Below are 19,062 nucleotides of genomic sequence, written 5' to 3'. Positions count from 1 at the left end.
CCTCTTTTTCTTCCTCTTAATCCTCCTCCCTTTGTCTCTCTATCACAGCATGGAGGGTAGAGGTCTTCTTGATGGAGGTCGAAACTTCTCAGAGATGGTTCAGTACACAGAGGTTCCCGTTCGGGAATCTCTCATCCTGTACTCTGATCCTGATCTTAATAACCTGGCTGTCCAGGCCTTCATGAGTGAGTCCACACACACGCACACGCGCACGCACACGCACACGCACACACACGCACACGCACACACACACACACACACACACACACCTGCACTACATTGCGTATCAATTTTCCGCGTTGATAATACTCTCTCTGAAGGTGTGATGCAGTTCATGGGAGACCAGCCTCTGGGGAATCACAAGTCTGAGGAAGACTGTGTCAGCCATGTCTTGATGGTGAGACATACATATAAGTCACACACACATTATCGCTCACCGTACACTCCTAATGAGGATACGACTGCTTGAATGAAAACATGGGAGTAATATCTGTCCATCGTGTTTGTGTGTTCAGCTGGGGAAGGAGAAGGAGTTCCTGAGAGATGAGATCTACTGCCAGGTCATCAAACAGACGACTAACAACACTCACAGGTGAGAGGCTGGCAGTCTGTGTTTAAACCTTTACCTGTGAATAGTGTACAGAGGGTCAATTCCTTACGTATGTGTGTGTGTGTTTTGTGTGTGTGGTATACAGGCAGAGCTGTACCCGAGGTTGGCGTTTATTGCACCTGGTAACAGGGTTCTTCCCCTGTTCTGGCACTCTCAATCCCTACGTCACACAACTCTTACAAAACATCAGCCAAGACCCCTCACACCCTTACCAAGGTACACACACACAGCCCTGCTCCCCCTCACACACTGGCATGCCCCCAAAGATAACATTTAAAAGTCTGCAGCTGTCTGCTACCCCAGCGCTCTTCTTTAGTGCAAATGCACCTGTGTGATGCCCCCAAAGATAACCCTTTGTGTGTGTGCAGTGTGTGTGTGTGTGTGTGTGTGTCTTCTTTGTGTGTGTGCAGTGTGTGTGTGTGTGTGTGTGTGTGTGTGTGTGTGTGTGTGTGTGTGTGTGTGTGTGTGTGTGTGTGTGTGTGTGTGTGTGTGTGTGTGTGTGTGTGTGTGTGTGTGTGTGTGTGTGTGTGTGTGTGTCCTCTCCATCTCAGAGCTGTCTCAATACTGTAAGGAGAACCTGTTCCGGTCTCTGATCCACGGAGGTCGCAGACACGTCCCCTCTCAAGTAGAGATGGAAGCCATACTGGTGAGACATGAGTGTGGATATTATTTTATTTTGTGACGATCAGTTCCGTCATCGCTTGGTGTGTGTTGTTCTCTGTAGGCTGGCAGAAGCTCTCGCCGGTTCCCCATCAAGCTGCCGGGTGGAGTAGACTTCCCCTGTAAGATACGCAGCTTTAGCGTAAGTCAAGACTCCTTCTCTCCCTTCCCCTGCCTCCCTTTCATTATCATAATGAATGAAAATAAAGATTGACTCTGTGTACCCAGGTGGCTCAGGAGGTGGTGGAAGAGCTGTGTACAGAGATGGGCATCCAGGACCTGTCAGAAGTCAACGAGTTCTCTATCCATGCCAGCCGGGACCAGGGTAGGAGGACAAACAGACATCATATAGCTAACATGCTATAGATTATATACTGTATGTCACGATCGTCTAATGAATTAACGGACCAAGGCGCAGCGTACGTAGAGTTCCACATTTTTTATTTATTTCACCTTTATTTAACCAGGTAGGCTAGTTGAGAACAAGTTCTCATTTGCAACTGCGACCTGGCCAAGATAAAGCATAGCAGTGTGAACAGACAACAGAGTTACACATGGAGTAAACAATTAGCAAGTCAATAACACAGTAGAAAAAAATGGGCAATCTATATACAATGTGTGCAAAAGGCATGAGGAGGTAGGCGAATAATACAATTTTGCAGATTAACACTGGAGTGATAAATGATCAGATGGGCATGTACAGGTAGAGATATTGGTGTGCAAAAGAGCAGAAAAGTAAATAAATAAAAACAGTATAAAAACAGTATGGGAATGAGGCAGGTGAAAAAGGGTGAGCTATTTACCTATAGACTATGTACAGCTGCAGCGATCGGTTAGCTGCTCGGATAGCTGATGTTTGAAGTTGGTGAGGAGATAAAAGTCTCCAACTTCAGCGATTTTTGATCGTTCCAGTCACAGGCAGCAGAGTACTGGAACGAAAGGCGGCCAAATGAGGTGTTGGCTTTAGGGATGATCAGTGAGATACACCTGCTGGAGCGCGTGCTACGGATGGGTGCTGCCATCGTGACCAGTGAACTGAGATAAGGCGGAGCTTTACCTAGCATGGACTTGTAAATGACCTGGAGCCAGTGGGTCTGGCGACGAATATGTAGTGAGGGCCAGACTAGAGCATACAAGTCGCAGTGGTGGGTGGTATAAGGTGCTTTAGTGACAAAACGGATGGCACTGTGATAGACTGCATCCAGTTTGCTGAGTAGAGTGTTGGAAGCCATTTTGTAGATGACATCGCCGAAGTCGAGGATCGGTAGGATAGTCAGTTTTACTAGGGTAAGCTTGGCAGCGTGAGTGAAGGAGGCTTTGTTGCGGAATAGAAAGCCGACTCTGGATTTGATTTTTGATTGGAGATGTTTGATGTGAGTCTGGAAGGAGAGTTTGCAGTCTAGCCAGACACCTAGGTACTTATAGATGTCCACATATTCAAGGTTGGAACCATCCAGGGTGGTGATGCTAGTCGGGCATGCGGGTGCAGGCAGCGATCGGTTGAAAAGCATGCATTTGGTTTTACTCGCGTTTAAGAGCAGTTGGAGGCCACGGAAGGAGTGCTGTATGGCATTGAAGCTCGTTTGGAGGTTTGATAGCACAGTGTCCAATGACGGGCCGAAAGTATATAGAACTGCGTAGAGGTGGATCAGGGAATCGCCCGCAGCAAACAACATCATTGATATATACAGAGAAAAGAGTCGGCCCGAGAATTGAACCCTGTGGCACCCCATAGAGACTGCCAGAGGACCGGACAGCATGCCCTCTGATTTGACACACTGAACTCTGTCTGCAAAGTAATGAACCAGGCAAGGCAGTCATCCAAAACCGAGGCTGTTGAGTCTGCCGATAAGAATTTGGTGATTGACAGAGTCGAAAGCCTTGGCGACCGATGAAGACGGCTGCACAGTACTGTCTTTTATCGATGGCGGTTATGATATCATTTAGTACCTTGAGTGTGGCTGAGGTGCACACATGTTTATTAATTGAAACTCACAAAAACAATAAAGAGCAACGAAACATGACGTTCGGTTGAGCTCACAGGGATCAACACAAAAACAAGATCCCACAAAAACCCAGTGGGAAAGGCTGCCTAAATATGATCCCCAATCAGAGACAACGATAGACAGCTGCCTCCGATTGGGAACCATACCAGGCCAAGATAGAAATTGTAACGGCTTTCTTTAGGTGAAGTAGAGGCGGACCAAAATGCAGCGTGGTGGTTATTCATGTTCTTTAATTTATAAAGACACTACACATGAGATAACTAACAAAAACAACAAACGTGAGAAAACCTAAAACAGTCCCATCTGGTGCAAACACAAAGACAGGAACAATCACCCACAAACACACAGTCAAACCCAGGCTACCTAAGTATGATTCTCAATCAGAGACAACTAATGACACCTGTCTCTGATTGAGAACCATACTAGGCCGAAACATAGAAATACCCAAATCATAGAAAAACAAACATAGACTGCCCACCCCAACTCACGCCCTGACCATACTAAATAAATACAAAACAAAGGAAATAAAGGTCAGAACGTGACAGAAATACAAAAACTAGAGTACCCACCCTAGTCACACCTTGACCTAACCAAATTAGAGAATAAAAGGCTCTCTAAGGTCAGGGCGTGACAATATAACCCAAATTACTCCCCCAAACTGTTCACCTGCAACTTGACTAAATATTGTTGAGACATTAATTTTGTGACCACAAAAGCCTTCCCTTACAGTAAAAAACCCCACATGATCTCACATGTGAAATGTTCAATGTGATCACATAACCTATCACATTCTAATTTATTCTGATTCTAATTGTCACATGATGCCCCCCAAAACAGAGATGAGTCATTAGGATGTCACGAATTACATTGTGTGTTTATTTATGCAGTAATTATTATTCAACATGTCCTCACCTGGGATTTGAACTCACAACCTCTTGGTTCACAGCATTCCGATCTTCCTGTTACGCCTCCATGACTCTGTCAATAGCTGATTTAACCTGTATGCCTACACTTTGAACTGCAAAGTAAATCTCAGCTTTGTTAAAAATAAAATAAAACAATAAAAATGATTATATTTATCATAGTGATTCAGTAGTAACATTAAAACAGAATAAATCCTCCAACATTAGTCAGATTAACAGCACTCAGATGGTATTATTTTGCTAAATGCAGAGATGTATTATAGGTAATGACTGCGTAGGGATGTTTTATAGGTATTGACTGTGTAGGGATGTTTTATAGGTAATGACTGTGTAGGGGTGTTTTATAGGTCATGACTGTGTAGGGATGTTATATAGATAATGAATGTGTAGAGATGTTTTGTAGGTCATGACTGTGTAGAGATGTTTTGTAGGTCATGACTGTGTAGAGATGTTTTATAGGTAATATAGATAATGACTGTGTTTTATAGAGATGTAGGGATGTTTTTATAGGTATGTTTTATGAATGTGTTTTAGAGATAGGTCATGGTAGGGATGTTTTTAGGTCATGACTGTGTAGGGATGTGTAGTCATGACTGTGATGTTTTATAGATGACTGTGTAGAGATGTTTTATAGATAATGAATGTGTAGAGATGTATTATAGATAATGACTGTGTAGAGATCTATCTATATCCTGCCTCTGTAGAGATCTATCTTCATAGAGATGTATTATAGATAATGAATGTGTAGAGATGTATTATAGATAATGAATGTGTAGAGATGTATTATAGATAATGACTGTGTAGAGATGTATTATAGGTAATGAATGTGTAGAGATGTATTATAGATAATGAATGTGTAGAGATGTATTATAGATAATGACTGTGTAGAGATGTATTATAGCTAATGAATGTGTAGAGATTTTGTGGTGCAGCAGAAAGATCTCTCTTCTTCTCTCTTCATCCTGCCTTATCACAACCTCCTTCCTGCCTCTCTTCTTCTCTCTTCATCCTGCCTTATCACAACCTCCTTCCTGCCTCTCTTCTTCCCCTCCTCCGTCAGAGGGGATGATGCGGCCAATCCACCCTGATGAGTACCTGTTTGACTTCCTTTTGGATGACGGCTCCATTTTCCTGTCCTTCCACCGCGTCATGTGGACACACCCGCTTCACTTCGACAATGACCTGTACCTGGAGTTCCACTTCCAACAGGTACCGTAGTAACGACCCCGAGTTCTGTTATTACCATAGAAAACACCTCCAGTTATGTCAGTGGTGACAACCCTTCTGTCCCTGTAGTTCAATGAACTCCTTCTGTCCCTGTCTGTTACCTGCAGGTCCTGGGTGATTACCTGGATGGCAAACTGCTGCTGCCAAGCGGTGGTGCCAATGTTGTCCAGCAGATGGCAGAGCTGGCTGTCCTGCAGCGTCTGGCACAGGGTCTTACTCAAGAGCCCTCTGTGTGAGTACTAGTCTTAACCTTTAGCCTTTAGCTCAGTGCTACTCACTATTTTTTGTAAGGGGGCCACTTTGGGTTGAGACAATCATTCAGAGAGCCGCACAGATCTTTAAGTTGTTATACTTTTTCTTCCAATATTATCGAATTATCCAATTTGAGAGCAAATTGAGAGCAATAGAGCACCTGTAATTGATTTGATGTACAGCACATCACAAATATATACATACACACATCACATAGGCTACATCACATGTATAAGACCCATATTAAAGGTTACCTCAGTCGTTGGATGAGAGAAAATGACCCTGCTGCTCCTTGACTGAATTCATTCATAAATGTATAGTCTGTTGTTGCTATCCTTGTGAGGCAATCCAGGTGTGCATTGGTCAGTCTGTTTCTCTGTTTTTGTTTCACAATATTCATTGTTGAACATGTTGCTTCACATGAATAAGTCCTTTAAAAAAAATGGATGTCACCTTTTGCACACACTGCTTCAGAAGTGGATACTCTGTGTCTGACACAAGGCTCCAGAAATAGGTAACACCTGATCTTAGTTCACCTTACAATGTGTCATTTTCCCTGCAGCTCCACTATCTCTCTAGTCCAGCACGGTCAGGACAGGGGGCTGTGATGACTGGGGTCAGAGATGACACTATCTCACTCTCTATTCCAGCACAGTCAGGACAGAGGGTTGTGATGACTGGGGTCAGAGATGACACTATCTCACTCTCTATTCCAGCACGGTCAGGACAGAGGGTTGTGATGACTGGGGTCAGAGATGACACTATCTCACTCTCTATTCCAGCACGGTCAGGACAGAGGGTTGTGATGACTGGGGTCAGAGATGACACTATCTCACTCTCTATTCCAGCACAGTCAGGACAGAGGGTTGTGATGACTGGGGTGAGAGATGACACTATCTCACTCTCTATTCCAGCACAGTCAGGACAGAGGGTTGTGATGACTGGGGTGAGAGATGACACTATCTCACTCTCTATTCCAGCACAGTCAGGACAGAGGGTTGTGATGACTGGGGTCAGGGATGACACTGGCACATGAAAGGGGTTCTCGATGAAGTTTAAAAACTCCTTGTACTCCAGGATATCCTAAACTCCAACTTCAACTCTTTCAACACACACACAAATGCATCAAAGTTAACATGTTGCAGTATGTCTGGGTTGGATGTGGTGACTGCTCTGAGTTTGGGGAAATGGACAATCTATCTGTCAGGTATGAACAGTGTAGTGATTTTATTTTGAAATGCTGTGACCACATGCAGCATTTTGCTCACAGTTGTATCTTTCCCTTGGAGCTGGAGATTCACCGTGTTCAGGTGGTAGGTGATGTCTGTTAAAACAGCTTTAATATCCACTGTGGATCATCCAGCTCTGGCTCCTCTCTCCCCTTGCTCGCAACAAATTCACGGATTTGAGGGAGGAGAGAGAGCTGCTGTATTCTGTCTGGTATTCCTCCAGCAACTTGCAGAACCGCAGGTGATTCAGTGCCCTCGCAATTATCATGTGCATCACATGCACGACTTCCTGGATCAAATTCAGTCACCCGTTTAACCACAAGTGCTTCCTGATGAATGATACAATGAAACGTAACACATTCGGGAATATCCTCTCTTTCTCATCAGGCCTGAGTCCCTTCTCCTTCCCTCGCATGTTTGGGGCGCCGTCAGTGCACACAGATGCCCGATTTGACCAGTCAATATTATTTTCAGCAAAAAATGTAACATACAATATTTTAGTTAAGGCCAAAAAACATTATTTGACAATCTCCGCGTCTGTGAAGGCCTTCTTGTTTCTCACGAGTATCCAAGCAATCTCATGTTGCCTCTGTCGTCTTCTCTGCAACAGTGCCAGATCTGTCCATCATTTGTTGTTGTCCTTTGGGTTGTGTTATTCTGATGTTTCTGAGGTTGCTTTGTGACGGATATGTTGTGTCAAAGTGGGTAATGTGTGACTTGAAATGTTGCTCAAAATTTTCTAGTTGAAAACAATTGACTGTCTTCTGGCAAATAAGACAAAGTGAGCTAGTCCCATCATGCAGTATAAAAAAAGACTTCTGTCCACTTCTCTTGGAACTTTTGGTGTTCTTCTTGACTCGTATCCTTCTCTTAGCCACCGGAGCCACGTTAGCCACGTTAGCCACATTAGCTACATTAGCCACATTAGCTACATTAGCCACATTAGCTACATTAGCTACATTAGCTAGCTGCATTTCCCCACTGCCATCTTCCTGATTTTCCTTGTTCTCCGGTGGTTATTCGTTCATAGCAGTCACATTGTTCTCCAGCTCTTCCCCCTCATTTTCATTGTCAATAGATTTAGATTTTTTTACAATAAATCGATCCATGTCGAACAGATTGCAAAATTAGCTAGTAGCAAACTGATATGTGTAGCTGTGTTCTATTTCGACAAACGTTCTATTTCGGCCTTTCTGTTCAACAGCTGCGCTATACTGCCATCTATCTGCCATCCAGGGAACAATTTTCCCCATCCAGGGAAATCAGAAAATCACCGCGAGCCTCGCAATGAGTAACACTGCCTTAGCCCCTACACTCAGCAGCCCTCACTGTGAGCCATACGGTTGTTTTCAAACCGGACATAAGTGATCGTTCTCTCTGTCCTGTGTTAAGAGTGATAGAGTTACTGATAGTTCTCTCTCTTCTGTCCCTGTCAGGCCTGAACTGAAGGAGTACCTCCCCCGACAGGAAGGGGGCAGCACCAACCTGGAGCAGATCCACTCTATTTCCCTCAGAGAGAGAACCACCATGCTGTCCCTCAGCCCCCACGATGCCAAAGCACGCTTACTCGGTGAGGCACCAACACACACACACGTTTAACACTTTTATTTTGGCCTTGGTTGTGTAAAGCACTTTGTGATAAATGTATTTGCAAATATATTTAGATTCACTATATCTACAGTATAATGCTGTATGAGTACAATTATATTGATTGATTTGCTGCCTCTATCCCCAGAGTGCCTGAGCTCCCTACCTCTGTTCGGCTCTAATATCTTCCTGGCTCAGAAGGTCAGCCATCGCAGCTGCCCCTCGCCCTGCCTGGTGGCTGTCAACCAAGAGGAAGTGTTGTTCTGCCATCCCAAAACACAGGTAATGAATTTACACCCCAGAAACACTGTTGTGTGTGGAGGGACACCCCACACGTACATAATGTAGGCATAGTGTTTTCGGGAATTATGAGTGAACTGATTGATCACGATGGATTTTATGGATCTGTGGCTTTGAAAGATGTCTGCTATTATTAATGTTTTAATAATTTCTAGTTCGCATCTACAAATGCTTTCTAACCATTTTGCTGTGTTATTCAGGAGCGGGCGTTTGTAATCCCGTTGGTAGAAGTGCAGTCACTGAGCTTGGTCAAATCCAAGCAGGACAAGAAGGTGCCAGGAGTGGAGATCAAATACGGCAACCCAGGACGCCCAAAAACCATCACCGTCCACCTCAAGCAGGTGAAGTACAACTCAGTACACAGCAGGCTATGACAGTGTGGTGGTCACCAACCCCCAGTCCCGTGTAGAGATACATGGAGTGCAGAATTTAGTTGGAGCTTTCCAGGACAACAGGTTGGTGACCACTGGTGTATGGGTTAGTTGTGTAAGCTGTGAGGTTAGACAGTAGAAGGGACAGCACACGTTAGAGATGCAACCTGAACGCTACTCAATAGTGTGTGTGTGTGTCTGTCTCTGTGTGTGTGTGTGTGTGTGTGTGTGTGTGTGTGTGTGTGTGTGTGTGTGTGTGTGTGTGTGTGTGTGTGTGTGTGTGTGTGTGTGTGTGTGTGTGTGTGTCTGTGTGTCTGTGTGTTCTCTGCCCTACAGGCCAAGGAGTTGTGCCACATCATTGCTGTCATTATGGAGAAGCTGGTACAACCACCCATCAATAGTTCTGTCTCTAGCCGCAACTAGTAGATACGCGCACACACACAGACACACACACACACACAGACACTCTTAGAGAGGGAGCCTGCTGATACCCTCAGCCTAGATGTCTTAGGATCAGCCTATTGATTAACGGGCCTTTGATTGATTAATGCCTTCATATTTTTATCTACAACATTTAGTTATAAAAAAAATTGACATATTACAGCTATGAGTACCAATGAATGTCCACATTTTTAAATTCCTTTGTACGTGTTTATATAACCAATGTATCAATGTGACGATTTATTTGCAATAAATGTTTGTGTAATTTAAGGCCAGGCACCACACCCTCACATGGTAATTTTTTCCCCTTAATCAATATAGCAATGAACTTTTACCAGTTGAATGCAGAAACAATTATAATATTTTTTTTGTATTACAATTCTTCTGAAATATTTGGTTTAAATATGCAAATGACGCAATATCTAATTAAATGGCATTAAATGGCCACATATGTTCATATCATGCAAATCTAATTTTCTGGACACTGGATAAAGTCAGTCTAAATATTTTGGTTTAATTTTGTTAAGACACTCCATGACCGGACTTGTCCAGAGCAGATTGTGGATAAATACTTGTTATCTTTCTATCTGTGAAATACTAGACACGCACATAAAAATGCATTTTTGGCGCATTTTTCCAATGAAAATGTTATCTAGAATAAAAAATGTACAACATACAATATATGTACAAAGGTTTGTGGACACCCCTTCAAATGAGGGTATTCGGCTATTTCAGCCACACCCGTTGCTGACAGGTGTATAAAATCGAGCACACCGCCATGCAATCTCCATAGCCTAACATTTTCAGTAGAATGGCTCAGTGACTTTCAATGTGGCACGGTCATAGGATGCCACCTTTCCAACAAGTCAGTTTGTAAAATGTCTGCACTGCTCGAGCTGCCCTGGTAAACTGTAAGTGCTTTTATTGTGAAGTGGAAACATCTTCACAATAAAAGAGCAAAATTGTCTCATCCGCGAAGTGGTAGGCCACACAAGCCCACAGAATGGGACTGCCAAGTGCGGAAAAATGTAGTGATTCAAAATCGCCTGTCCTCATTTGCAACACTCACTACAGAGTTCCAAACTGGCTCTTGAAGAAACGTCAGCACAAGTACTGTTCGCCACAAGCTTCCTGAAATGGGTTTCCATGGCCGAGCAGCTGCACACAAGCCTAAGATCACCATGCACAATGCCAAGCGTCGGCTGGAGTGAGGTAAAGCTCAGCGCCATTGGACTCTGGAGCAGTGGAAACTAGTTCTCTGGAGTGATGAATCACGCTCCACCATCTGGCAGTCCGTCGGACGAATCTGGGTTTGTCGGATTCCAGGAGAACGCTACCTGCCTAAATGCATAGTGCCAACTGTAAAGTTTGATGGAGGAATAATGGTCTGGGGCTGTATTTCATGGTTCGGGCTACGCCCCTTAGTTCCAGTGAAGGGAAATCTTTTCAGGAAAACGCTACAGCATACAATGACATTCTAGACGATTCTGTGCCTCCAACTTTGTGACAACAGTTTGGGGAAGGCCCTTTCCTGTTTCAGCATGACAATTCCCCCATGCACAAAGCGAGGTCCATACAGAAGTGGTTTGTTGAGATCGGTGTAAAAGATCATTTGGAATGCCGACTGCGAGCCAGGCCTAATCGCACAACGTCAGTGCCCGACCTCACTAATGCTTTTGTGGCTGAATGGAAGCAAGTCCCCGCAGCAATGTTCCAACATCTAGTGGAAATACTTCACAGAAGAGTGGAGGCTGTTGAAGGAGCAAAGGGGGGAGCAACTCCATATTAATGCTCATGATTTTGAAATGAGATGTTCGACAAGTCCACATACTTTTGGTCATGTAGTGATTCAACAATTCCTTCAGGGGAAGTCTGGAGAATATATTTAAGGATAACCACACAATATGTTGTAAATGCAGATGCTTCTGAAGCTGAGAAAAACTAGTTGTGGGAAGAGGTATTTTCAGGAAGTGTCAGTTTAAGAACACTGAATTTGGAGGCCAAATGCCTTTTTATACCCAATCACCATCTCTTCAAAGTAGGTTACTGAATATAGTCCAGTTTGTAACACTATCTATGCAATGGTCTTTTAAATTATTGGTAATTTAATGTAGTGAGTTTTGAAAAGATTCATATATGTCAATTTTAAAGTGGCACTATAGTATGATAAACTAAAGAAAATATATTTTTTTATCAAGTTTAAAAAAATGTTATGCTTCTTTTTTAGAAATTACTCATATTATAAAATACCAACAAATCTCAAAATATATAAGTAGAAGCAAACATTTCATTTCAGCCTGTTGTGCCTGGCCTTGAAAATATTTTGGGGATTGATGTGTATAACTATGAAAAAGCTTGATGAATAAGGTATTGTTGTTTAAATTCTATGTGAACATGTATTGCTAATAGAAAAGCTATGTTAGAAAGAGATACTGTTTTCCAGCTGTGTTTAGTTTGATAGGCCTATAAAACCACAAACTGACCTGTCCCATTCTTACATAACTACAGTATGGAAACAACTTCTAGCCCAGAAGCCTACAGTAGGCCTGGCAATCCTGGAATCTTTGCAGGCTACTGGTAGGTTCTAATTTCTGGTACAATAATCCAGACCAGTGGAGGCTGCTGAGGGGAGGACGACTCATAAGAATGGCTGGAATGGAGTAAATTGAATGGCATCAAACCGGGGCTGCAGGGTAGCCTAGTGGTTAGTGGTTAGTAACCGGAAGGTTGCAAGTTCAAACCCTCGAGCTGACAAGGTACAAATCTGTCGTTCTGCCCTTGAACAGGCAGTTAACCCATTGTTCCTAGGCCGTCATTGTAAATAAGAATTTGTTCTTAACTGACTTGCCTAGTTAAATAAAGGTAAAATAAATGTGTTTGATGTATTTGATACTATTCTACTTATTCCGCTCTAGCCATTACAACGAGCCCGTCCTCCCAAATGAAGGTGCCACCAACCTCCTGTGTTCCAGACGGACTCGGAGAAAAATCAAGCTAGATTTATTCACCACACTGAGTGTTGCAGCTGCAAAAGACAATCTACAGGTCACACAAGCACATAGATGTATACCTTTCTGACTAGACCCCCCTACCGTATGTCTAGGATGAACAACCAGTCTCTGTTGCTGAGCAGAAACTGAGTCCGTTCCTCTTGGTGTTATCGTGTCCCAGAGTCCAGAGCCTTCTCACTCCTCTGGGCCTTTCCCAGGTCTTCTTATCGCTGCGCTTCCGAGTGGCGCAGCGGTCTAAGGCACTGCATCTCAATGCTAGAAGCGTCACTACAGGCACCCTGGTTTGAATCCAGGCTGTATCACAACCGGCCTTGATTGGGAGTCCGATAGGACGGTGCTCAATTGGCCCAGCGTTGTTAGGGTCTGTCCGGGGTAGACTGTCATTATTAATAAGAATTTGTTCTTAACTGACATGTCTAATTAAATAAAGGGTACATAAAATCAATCAGTCAGGCTTTGAGTTATTGGTAGTACACATTCCTACAGTCTACTGCTGTCCACTAGATAATTACACTTCTCAAACACAAAGACCTTAAACCTAACACTACTTTCAATCTCTAAGAATGTATTTTTAAAAAATAAACTGCATATTCATTCTAAGAGTATAAAAAAACAGTAAAGTTATAAGACAGTGATTATGGTCTATCAGAGCAAACCCCAGACACATGGCTATACAACCCTCACATGCTGACCACACAGCGCGAGCACGACCATTGCAAAATACATGTACACATACAGGTTAGTCAATCATTGCACCCACACTGCGCGCTAAAAATAGAACTTGGTTCTGTTTGTGATGCTTGATGCGCTGCAAGTCCCGCCTCTCCCATATCCTCATTGGCTTTTAGCAGCGTATACCCATGTGGGTGGTTAAAAGATGAACTGAGGTCCACAGTCCAGTCCAGTTAGAGGTGGTAATGCACCTTGAAGTTGGTTGCCAACCGCCATATGAAGTCCAAAGAAGAAGAAGAAGACCCTAAGGAGGGGAGATTACTAGAAACTAACTTGGTTTACCCTTTTATCTGTGGTTTAATAGTCGGAGTAGAGGACCTTGTGCATTTCAGGTGACAAAACAACCTAATGTTTATATCCCAGGACAAAATATCTAGCAACAGCAAGCTAGCTAGTTAAATTGACATACATGTTTAATGCTTTTTGACCTGTCCCCAAATTAATATAGTTGGTTCAGAGTTCGTTTTGATATTTCAACCTGTGTGTCCTGATCGGGTCTATTATGGGTGGACAAAATCAACAGGCGCTCGAGCGGTCTTATGTTATGTTATGGAATCATTTTTGCACTCAGAGATAGGCCCCCTTTATCTCAGCACAAACACAATGCACATAGATCATCCCATCTAACCCATAACATGATAATTACTACTGCTAGGCTAATTATACAATAAACAGATTACAACAGGCTCAAGTCAAATGGTCTCAAAATAAACCAAAGGTCATTAGTCACATGCACAGGAAACAATGAAATGCTCTCCTCTACAGTTTATTGGTCACATGCACAGGGTACAGTGTAAACGGTACAATGAAACGCTCTCCTCAACAGGGCAGTACACTCTATCATTACATTTGAGTAATTTAGCAGATGCTCTTACATTCTTGTACTTTTTCCCAGTGGGAATAGAACCCATAACCCTGGTGTTGCAAACACCATACCCTATCAACTGAGCCACACGGGATCCAGAAATCCTCACACACAAAAAAGTAAAAGTTTGTTTTGTTTGTTTTATTGACGGGCTCATTAGTGGGCTCATTATTAGTGGGCTCATTATTTACTGCCACAACAGGTCTGGTTTGTGGCAGAGCTGTGTCTCTTCAAGATATCCAAAGTTCACACACATGGACAGTATTCACAATTTGCTACCTTAATATTAAATCTAAGGGTTTCAGTTTGATTGAAAATGACTATATTGCCATAATGAGTGAGATAAGTGATACAGTACCATTTGACATCCAGTTCTTATACATTTTAGTAATAACCTTTGTAGTAACCTTGTGATTACTACAATAGCAACATTGTTGTTACCTAGGACTTTGTAAACTCATTTATAATTCCATAATAATGCAGTCTTTACAAAAGTGGAATAAGGAACAGTCACTATACCTCTTGTACAGTAGTTACAAAAACTCAGCTCATTGCTTCGCAATTAAAATACAATTACCAGAGTATGACTGTATGCAATGACATGCAAATAAAATGTTGATCCAAAAGTAATTACAGTTTTATTACACAGGCAAATCAAATCAAATCTTATTGATCACATACACGTGTTCAGCAGATGTTATTGGTCACATACGTGTGTTTAGCAGATGTTATTGGTCACATACATGCGTTTAGCAGATGTCACATACACATGTTTAACAGATGTTATTGGTCACATGTTATTGGTCACACATGTTTAACAGATGTTATTGGTCACATACGTGTGTTTAGCAGATGTTATTGGTCACATACACATGTTTAACAGATGTTATTGGTCACATACGTGTGTTTAGCAGATGTTATTGGTCACATACATGCATTTAACAGATGTTATTGGTCACATACACATGTTTAACAGATGTTATTGGTCACATACGTGTGTTTAGCAGATGTTATTGGTCACATACATGCATTTAACAGATGTTATTGGTCACATACACATGTTTAACAGATGTTATTGGTCACATACATGTGTTTAGCAGATGTTATTGGTCACATACATGCATTTAACAGATGTTATTGGTCACATACGTGTGTTTAGCAGATGTTATTGGTCACATACGTGTGTTTAGCAGATGTTATTGGTCACATACGTGTGTTTAGCAGATGTTATTGGTCACATACACGTGTTTAGCAGATGTTATTGCGGGCGTAGCAAAATGCTTGTGCTTCTAGTTCAGAAAGTAATATCTAACAGGTAGTATCTAACAGGTAGTATCTAACAGGTAGTATCTAACAGGTAGTATCTAACAGGTAGTATCTAACAGGTAATATCTAACAGGTAATATCTAACAGGTAATATCTAACAGGTAATATCTAACAGGTAGTATCTAACAGGTAGTATCTAACAGGTAGTATCTAACAGGTAGTATCTAACAGGTAGTATCTAACAGGTAGTATCTAACAGGTAGTATCTAACAGGTAATATCTAACAGGTAATATCTAACAGGTAATATCTAACAGGTAATATCTAACAGGTAATATCTAACAGGTAATATCTAACAGGTAATATCTAACAGGTAGTATCTAACAGGTAATATCTAACAGGTAGTATCTAACAGGTAGTATCTAACAGGTAATATCTAACAGGTAATATCTAACAGGTAATATCTAACAGGTAGTATCTAACAGGTAGTATCTAACAGGTAGTATCTAACAGGTAGTATCTAACAGGTAATATCTAACAGGTAATATCTAACAGGTAATATCTAACAGGTAATATCTAACAGGTAGTATCTAACAGGTAGTATCTAACAGGTAATATCTAACAGGTAGTATCTAACAGGTAGTATCTAACAGGTAGTATCTAACAGGTAGTATCTAACAGGTAGTATCTAACAGGTAGCCTAGTGGTTAGAGCGTTGGACTAGTAACCGAAAGGTTGCGAGTTCAAACCCCCGAGCTGACAAGGTACAAATCTGTCGTTCTGCCCCTGAACAGGCAGTTAACCCACTGTTCCCAGGCCGTCATTGAAAATAAGAATGTGTTCTTACATTTACATTTACATTTAAGTCATTTAGCAGACGCTCTTATCCAGAGCGACTTACAAATTGGTGCATACACCTTATGACAACCAGTGGAACAGCCACTTGCATCTAAATCTTGTTGGGGGAGAAGGGGGGTGAGAAGGATTACTTACCCTTACTTACCCTATCCTAGGTATTCCTTGAAGAGGTGGGGTTTCAGGTGTCTCCGGAAGGTGGTGATTGACTCCGCTGTCCTGGCGTCGTGAGGGAGTTTGTTCCACCATTGGGGGCCAGAGCAGCGAACAGTTTTGACTGGGCTGAGCGGGAACTGTACTTCCTCAGTGGTAGGGAGGCGAGCAGGCCAGAGGTGGATGAACGCAGTGCCCTTGTTTGGGTGTAGGGCCTGATCAGAGCCTGGAGGTACTGAGGTGCCGTTCCCCTCACAGCTCCGTGGCGAGCACCATGGTCTTGTAGCGGATGCGAGCTTCAACTGGAAGCCAGTGGAGAGAGCGGAGGAGCGGGGTGACGTGAGAGAACTTGGGAAGGTTGAACACCAGACGGGCTGCGGCGTTCTGGATGAGTTGTAGGGGTTTAATGGCACAGGCAGGGAGCCCAGCCAACAGCGAGTTGCAGTAATCAAGACGGGAGATGACAAGTGCCTGGATTAGGACCTGCGCCGCTTCCTGTGTGAGGCAGGGTCGTACTCTGCGGATGTTGTAGAGCATGAACCTACAGGAACGGGACACCGCCTTGATGTTAGTTGAGAACGTCAGGGTGTTGTCCAGGATCACGCCAAGGTTCTTAGCGCTCTGGGAGGAGGACACAATGGAGTTGTCAACCGTGATGGCGAGATCATGGAACGGGCAGTCCTTCCCCGGGAGGAAGAGGAGCTCCGTCTTGCTGAGGTTCAGCTTGAGGTGGTGATCCGTCATCCACACTGATATGTCTGCCAGACATGCAGAGATGCGATTCGCCACCTGGTCATCAGAAGGGGGAAAGGAGAAGATTAATTGTGTGTCGTCTGCATAGCAATGATAGGAGAGACCATGTGAGGTTATGACAGAGCCAAGTGACTTGGTGTATAGCGAGAATAAGAGAGGGCCTAGAACAGAGCCCTGGGGGACACCAGTGGTGAGAGCGCGTGGTGAGGAGACAGATTCTCGCCACGCCACCTGGTAGGAGCGACCTGTCAGGTAGGACGCAATCCAAGCGTGGGCCGCGCCGGAGATGCCCAACTCGGAGAGGGTGGAGAGGAGGATCTGATGGTTCACAGTATCGAAGGCAGCCGATAGGTCTAGAAGGATGAGAGCAGAGGAGAGAGAGTTAGCTTTAGCAGTGCGGAGCGCCTCCGTGATACAGAGAAGAGCAGTCTCAGTTGAATGACTAGTCTTGAAACCTGACTGATTTGGATCAAGAAGGTCATTCTGAGAGAGATAGCGGTAGAGCTGGCCAAGGACGGCACGCTCAAGAGTTTTGGAGAGAAAAGAGAGAAGGGATACTGGTCTGTAGTTGTTGACATCGGAGGGATCGAGTGTAGGTTTTTTCAGAAGGGGTGCAACTCTCGCTCTCTTGAAGACGGGAGGGACGTAGCCAGCGGTCAGGGATGAGTTGATGAGCGAGGTGAGGTAAGGGAGAAGGTCTCCGGAAATGGTCTGGAGAAGAGAGGATAGGGTCAAGCGGGCAGGTTGTTGGGCGGCCGGCCGTCACAAGACGCGAGATTTCATCTGGAGAGAGAGGGGAGAAAGAGGTCAGAGCATAGGGTAGGGCAGTGTGAGCAGAACCAGCGGTGTCGTTTGACTTAGCAAACGAGGATCGGATGTCATCGACCTTCTTTTCAAAATGGTTGACGAAGTCATCTGCAGAGAGGGAGGAGGGGGGGGGGGGATTCAGGAGGGAGGAGAAGGTGGCAAAGAGCTTCCTAGGGTTAGAGGCAGATGCTTGGAATTTAGAATGGTAGAAAGTGGCTTTAGCAGCAGAGACAGAGGAGGAAAATGTAGAGAGGAGGGAGTGAAAGGATGCCAGGTCCGCAGGGAGGCGAGTTTTCCTCCATTTCCGCTCGGCTGCCCGGAGCCCTGTTCTGTGAGCTCGCAATGAGTCGTCGAGCCACGGAGCGGGAGGGGAGGACCGAGCCGGCCTGGAGGATAGGGGACATAGGGAGTCAAAGGATGCAGTAAGGGAGGAGAGGAGGGTTGAGGAGGCAGAATCAGGAGATAGGTTGGAGAAAGTTTGAGCAGAGGGAAGAGAAGATAGGATGGAAGAGGAGAGAGTAGCGGGGGAGAGAGAGCGAAGATTGGGACGGCGCGATACCATCCGAGTAGGGGCAGTGTGGGAAGTGTTGGATGAGAGCGAGAGGGAAAAGGATACAAGGTAGTGGTCGGAGACTTGGAGGGGAGTTGCAATGAGGTTAGTGGAAGAACAGCATCTAGTAAAGATGAGGTCAAGCGTATTGCCTGCCTTGTGAGTAGGGGGAGGGTGAGAGGGTGAGGTCAAAAGAGGAGAGGAGTGGAAAGAAGGAGGCAGAGAGGAATGAGTCAAAGGTAGACGTGGGGAGGTTAAAGTCGCCCAGAACTGTGAGAGGTGAGCCGTCCTCAGGAAAGGAGCTTATCAAGGCATCAAGCTCATTGATGAACTCTCCGAGGGAACCTGGAGGGCGATAAATGATAAGGATGTTAAGCTTGAAAGGGCTGGTAACTGTGACAGCATGGAATTCAAAGGAGGCAATAGACAGATGGGTAAGGGGAGAAAGAGAGAAAGACCACTTGGG

General features: G+C 44.0%; 1 protein-coding gene and 1 long non-coding RNA gene across 2 annotated transcripts in view; both read left to right on the top strand.

The window, feature by feature from the left end:
• The window catches only part of LOC118374305 (unconventional myosin-XV-like), a 68,672-nt gene extending 55,610 nt beyond the window's left edge, over positions 1 to 13,062 (top strand). Inside the window, exons 26-38 of the mRNA XM_052485872.1 lie at positions 49 to 185; positions 321 to 397; positions 516 to 592; positions 696 to 826; positions 1,162 to 1,256; positions 1,335 to 1,412; positions 1,499 to 1,595; positions 5,260 to 5,408; positions 5,534 to 5,658; positions 8,344 to 8,477; positions 8,643 to 8,776; positions 8,995 to 9,135; positions 9,502 to 13,062. Coding sequence (XP_052341832.1) covers positions 49 to 185; positions 321 to 397; positions 516 to 592; positions 696 to 826; positions 1,162 to 1,256; positions 1,335 to 1,412; positions 1,499 to 1,595; positions 5,260 to 5,408; positions 5,534 to 5,658; positions 8,344 to 8,477; positions 8,643 to 8,776; positions 8,995 to 9,135; positions 9,502 to 9,588 — 1,462 coding nt within the window. The 3' untranslated portion in view covers positions 9,589 to 13,062. The remainder of the gene's footprint in view (positions 1 to 48; positions 186 to 320; positions 398 to 515; positions 593 to 695; positions 827 to 1,161; positions 1,257 to 1,334; positions 1,413 to 1,498; positions 1,596 to 5,259; positions 5,409 to 5,533; positions 5,659 to 8,343; positions 8,478 to 8,642; positions 8,777 to 8,994; positions 9,136 to 9,501) is intronic.
• Positions 4,107 to 5,249, top strand: LOC127914998 (uncharacterized). Its single transcript, XR_008089776.1, has 3 exons — positions 4,107 to 4,546; positions 4,603 to 4,658; positions 4,933 to 5,249. It is a non-coding gene; the product is annotated as an uncharacterized LOC127914998 (long non-coding RNA).
• Positions 13,063 to 19,062: the final 6,000 nt, after the last annotated feature.

The sequence above is a fragment of the Oncorhynchus keta genome, chromosome 3, assembly GCF_023373465.1.
Source record: "Oncorhynchus keta strain PuntledgeMale-10-30-2019 chromosome 3, Oket_V2, whole genome shotgun sequence".
In the NCBI taxonomy this organism is placed as follows: domain Eukaryota; kingdom Metazoa; phylum Chordata; class Actinopteri; order Salmoniformes; family Salmonidae; genus Oncorhynchus; species Oncorhynchus keta.
Note: the sequence above shows the minus strand (reverse complement) of the source record. Positions and strands in the feature narration are given on the sequence as shown.